Here is a 5239-nt window from a genome sequence, read left to right on the forward strand (position 1 = left end):
CACCTTAGGTGTACGTGGCTGGCGCCTTAGCCGGTTGAGCTATAGGCGCCGAGCCTTGAAAATAATTTAATCAATGATCTTTAAAATTTTTCATGGCACACCTAAGATCCTCTCACAGCACCCCAGGGTGCCACAGCTCACCAGCTGAAAAATCACTGCTCTAGAGATATTCCTGGGCTCTGCAGAGTCTTTAGTGCCTTCATTCATTAAAACAACCTGCTTTTATTATTTACATCAAATACTTCCTGTTCAGACTAGAGGTACAATCGTGGAATAATTGCTCTCCATTTTGGTGAACTGCATTTTATATGGCAAGTAAATTGCCGGCCTTGAACATAATTTCTTAAAACTTGGCCAAGGTGGCGTTGGTTAAAAATGCCAGTTATAAATAATACATCAGATGAATAGGTTCCAACATACCTTTTTCACTGAGAACTGTTCAATCTGATTGTTTTTCCTTTTGAAGAGTTTCTGAACTTCTTTAAAGACAATCTGTGCCCCATCCACGTCACCGGTAGCTCCCTGACACACTGTAAGAAACCATAATTGTATTTCTTAAGTACGGGGGGCGGGGATGCCACCAAGGGATACACAGAGTGACAATTCTTGGAAAACTGGGAGCAAACAGGTGTAAAGACTATTGCACAAAGGGCCACATCACCCCGCGGGTCGTCATGCCATAGTGCAAACACTTCTCAGGTTCCTGTGTTACCAGAATTCCCCAGCTGTTGACATGGTGTCTGAGCTAGTTGGAGTCCACACACCAAAAAGTAGAATAAAATGGAATTTAGGAAAGAATGGGGAGCCCGAGGACTCATAACACTCCACCCCCGTCCTGCAAAGTCAGGATTAGTCCTCCACAAGTGTTCACTGGCCACCTGCCGGCTACAAGCCACCAGCAAGAAAACAAAGAAGAAACACTCATGCCTGCACCCAAAGAAGCTGAAACTTCAGGTGGAGAGAGGGCGCTCTCTCTCACACACACCCCTACGATGTATACAGTGGCGGGAGTGGTCAGGACAGGAGAACCCAAGTGCTTTTGCAAAGACTCAGAAAGAGAAGGTGTTACTTCTCTTTAGAGTGATCGCAAGCTCTGAGGAGCTAGACGTCTAGCTGAGTCTTGGCATGAGATTTTGGCGTCCGCACAGCATCTTCCCCATGCAAACCTACTATCACACTCTCTTTGCCGCACCTGCCCTCTCCTTTCTCCAAACTTCATACCTGGCTTCAGCCCCATCTCTTGAATTAAATCCTGTCCTCCTCCTCTCGTCTCTATAGCAATGAATCCATTTTGTTAGATGTCTTCATCGCGTAGTTTTTCACTCCCTAGTTGGAATGTACTACAATTCATGTGCTAGGTCCTTGCTCTTTATTCAAATACTCCTACGAGCAGTTGGTCCTGCACCTGCATTTGTAGGCTCCGTCAAGCAGAGCTCAGGGTCACACATGTCACCAAATAGGCAACTACTGTCGGGGCCAAACAGCAAAGGCAGCGAGACTTGTAGGAAGCTGAGGAAGCTGAGGGGGTGGGAAGGGCAGAATATTCCTACTGGGAGTGAGAGCATGAGGCTGAATAGTCAGGGTAAGGGACAACACCTACCTAGTTACTGGAGCATCTCTGGGTCAGATGTGGGGTCTGCCCCCTTCAAAAATGATATCAATTATAGCTTCTTTCAAAACCAGAAAAAAAGCCCGGTGATTGTCTTGTGTAACCAATCATATCGTTTTATAGATCAGAGGATGCAGAGGGCTAGAAACCATTCCCTAAGGCCACACAGTAAACCAGTAAAAAAGAACAATTTCTGTTGTATGAGGCTTAAAGTCTTCCCGAGATCACTGAGACATTCTTACAGAGTTTTGCAATTAAAGAGAAAGAAAGCCAGTCAGAAATGGCATCAGCCTCTGAACCACCCCTAAGGTCTACAACACCAAAACCTCCCTCAGACTGTGAAGAATGACCATGACCTTCCCCTCCTGCAGTAAAATTACACGTAAGATGCAGGTGTTTAAAAGCCTAAGAGTCTCTGGTTTACCCTAAAACATAAGACCTAAACAGCACTTGGCTGCCCTGCTCTTCCATTAAGACTAAGTTTACATCATCTCCCAAATGCTACTGTAATCTTTTTTGGTAACTTGTCATTTTGATATAATTTTGAAAATACACATAAACATGTACGTGACCTAGTAATTCCACTTCTTCGTATATACCCATAAGTATTGAAAGCAAGGATTTGAATAGATCTTTGCACACCAATATTCACTATAGCAGACAAAAAGTGGACACCACCCAAATGTTCATCAGTGAATAAATGGGTAAAAAGGTGGTTTATACACACAATGGAATATTATTCAGCCTTATACAAGAAGGAGCTTCTGAGACATGCTACGACATGGACGGACCTTGAAAACATTAAGCTAAATAAGGCAAACACAAAGAGACCAATCGGTTCCAATTATAGGAGCCAGATAGAATGGTCAAAATGATGGAGATGGAAAGTACGACAGTGGTAACGAGGGGCTGGAGAGAACAGAGAGTTAGTGTTTAGCAGGCACGGAGTTTGAGTTTGGGATGAGGACAAAGTCTGGACAGTGGTGATGGCTACACAGCAATGTGAGTGTACATAATGCCACTGCCATGTGTCCTTAAAAATGGTTAGATGCCACCTCTGATGGCAGGACAGACAGCTCCCTCCCTGCCTCAAGTCCTCTCTACAGAACTATTCCCTGGCAACTTCTCCTTTCCCCCAAATCCTTTGGCAGAGACAAGAAATTAGAATCTTTTGTGCTTATTCTCTTCAATAGCTGGTAAAGTCCTGGGATTTCCAAATATTTTGAGAATAAATGTCCCTTTATGTAGTCACAATGTACACTTATTTCTTTTCTGTTCAATAGAAACTTAAAAAGAAACAGCTGCCAGCCATTGATGGCATGACCCAGTTGCACCCCGGTGCCTGCATTCAGGGTTCGCCCACTCTGCAGCATGTTAAACACACCGTGGCTCTCAGTGACTAGCTGCTACTTTCATCTAAGATGCTTTCAAATTCTATAAAATGATGCTTTACGTGTGTGGCATAGCAAACCATCTAGATTATCAAAAACAACCTTATTCAAGTATCAGGCACAGAGCCACATGGCTGCCCTATGGGGATTGCAGTAAGGAGTGTAGACACGAGGGGATTTGTACTGACGGGTAATAGACTGATGTAATTTTATAGGGATCTTGATATATCCAGGATATATTTACTGGTCACTGTTAATTCTGCCTTATTTTAAATAAGATCAGTTAAAGAGGTTGAAATCAAAGAAGATGATGGAGGTATTTAAAAAAATGTTTGGATTAGTCTTGAATTTTAGGTAAAAGAATAACTTATGTAGCTGCACAGAGAGAATTCATCTTAAAGGCAGAAAGTGTGTGACTGTGACTGCCTGATTTTCTTCTATTCATCCCTGGTCAATTCCACATCACGTGGCACTTCATGTAATGCAGGGTGCAGATAACTTTTTCATCCACCAGGTGGCAGCACGTGTTTAACTATCCCACGCAAGGACCAAAAAAAAGCAAGAAACATACTCCAAACAGAAATTATGGGTGTCCCTGCCATGATGAGATACAGTGTTGAAATGCCTCTCATTTTGCAGTATCACACTGTAAATATAACAGGTGTAAGAGGTAAAGCAATATTGGAGCAGATGACTCAAATTCTATGCAACTTTATAACCAAACAAAAGTATCAACACAATGAAAAAGACATGTTCAATTCTTAAAAATTCTTTGGATTACTAATAAATAAAAAATACAGCCTGTTAAGGAAGGGAGAAAAGGCAGGTCAAGGCTGGTTAAGGCGAAATGTACAAAGATTAGGAAAACTGTGCAATGAACATATCCAGCACAGAGCACAGGACCGAACCAGGTGCCGAGAGGAAGCCTGGGGGGCACCCTGGACACTGCTGAATTTCTCAGTGTCCAGCTGGCTCAGTGAACACAGTATTCCACTCCTATTTGGCTGGCTGCAAAATGTCAACATACTGAGGAAACCAAACCATGGAAGGCAATGTGCCTCCTGCCATCATCCTCCCGCCTTCCAGTGCTAGGTGAGCTGATTCACAACAGACAGGGGCACACCCAGGGGACCATCATCTACTCACCTGCAGTCAGGTAGGCATAGTAGCACTGAGACCACCTGGACTCATTTTTTAGCCTCTCAAAGGAATCAAATGCATCCTTGAAATTGAGTTCTATCATGCTGCACCAACCTATGAAAGAAATATGTTTTACACACAACCTTACAGTAGACAGTAGTAAGCGCTGGGTCCCATATTTCAGCTACAAATTTCTGAGACTGCTATCTTTCTCTGAGACTATTCTGTGAAACATACAAAAACCTTAACCGGAAACTTACGAAATTATTTTTTGCCTTAAATACTTCCAATGTACATTGGCACTTCTGATTTCACAACAAATCAAGCAGGACAGAAGATAATGGTGCAGAGAGTGCTAGAAGGTCACCCAGTTTGCTTCCCGAGTGGTGCAATCGGTGCTTCTCCAAGAGCAGCCGTGGCAGGGTAACAGTCCCGGAAGCAGTGCTGCCAGATTATACGCACAGTGACTACCTCTGAAGTCTTAACCCACTCCCTGGATGACTAAAGATCACTACTAAGTTGAAAAAACCTCACAAGAAGTGGAGAGCAAGGCAGTGCGAAATGTATGACTTACGCACCCTCCCTCTGGACATCAGTAGGATCCCATCTTTCCTGGATCGAAATACTGTTAGACTGACATTCTGTCTGGTAAGAAACAGTAGGAACTAAAATGGAAAGAATTTTATTCCCACTGTTAAAAAAAAAAAAAGGTGTCTCCCTTAAATTGAGCCTCTAGTATAGGCGAGACACTGTGCTGGGCACTCGGTATGACTCTAATCCCCACTACAAGCTGGCAGAGGTGGCTGACAGCGTCCTTCTTTTAGCAGGGAGAAAACCTAAGGTATCAGGAGATTTGTGACCTGCTCAAGGCCACACAGCTAATAAAAAGGAAGAATAGTGGCTCAAAGTCCAATGCTCTTTCTTTTATACAATATTGCCTCCATAAAAAACCCAATTCTGGTATCAGGTGCATCACTCAGTAATTGTGTAATCTGAGACTTGTCATTTAAACCATAGGGGGTGGGGAGATACACACTTCCAGACAATTCACTGTCAAACAAGGATAGCTGTTGACACAGCTTAAACATTTGGGCTACTT

The 5239-nt window shown here is 43.3% G+C and overlaps 1 protein-coding gene across 3 annotated transcripts in view; it reads right to left on the reverse strand.

The window, feature by feature from the left end:
* The window catches only part of TTC39C (tetratricopeptide repeat domain 39C), a 130071-nt gene that overhangs the window by 14438 nt on the left and 110394 nt on the right, over window positions 1–5239 (reverse strand). For all 3 annotated transcript variants that reach the window (XM_003784780.3, XM_023510242.1, XM_023510243.1), the window contains 2 exons: window positions 4147–4254; window positions 421–530 (listed from right to left, as the gene is read on the reverse strand). In XM_003784780.3, the coding sequence (XP_003784828.1) occupies window positions 421–530; window positions 4147–4254 (218 nt within the window). The remainder of the gene's footprint in view (window positions 1–420; window positions 531–4146; window positions 4255–5239) is intronic.

The sequence above is a fragment of the Otolemur garnettii genome, unplaced genomic scaffold (genome assembly GCF_000181295.1).
Source record: "Otolemur garnettii isolate 467f Iridium unplaced genomic scaffold, OtoGar3 scaffold00012, whole genome shotgun sequence".
Lineage (NCBI taxonomy): Eukaryota > Metazoa > Chordata > Mammalia > Primates > Galagidae > Otolemur > Otolemur garnettii.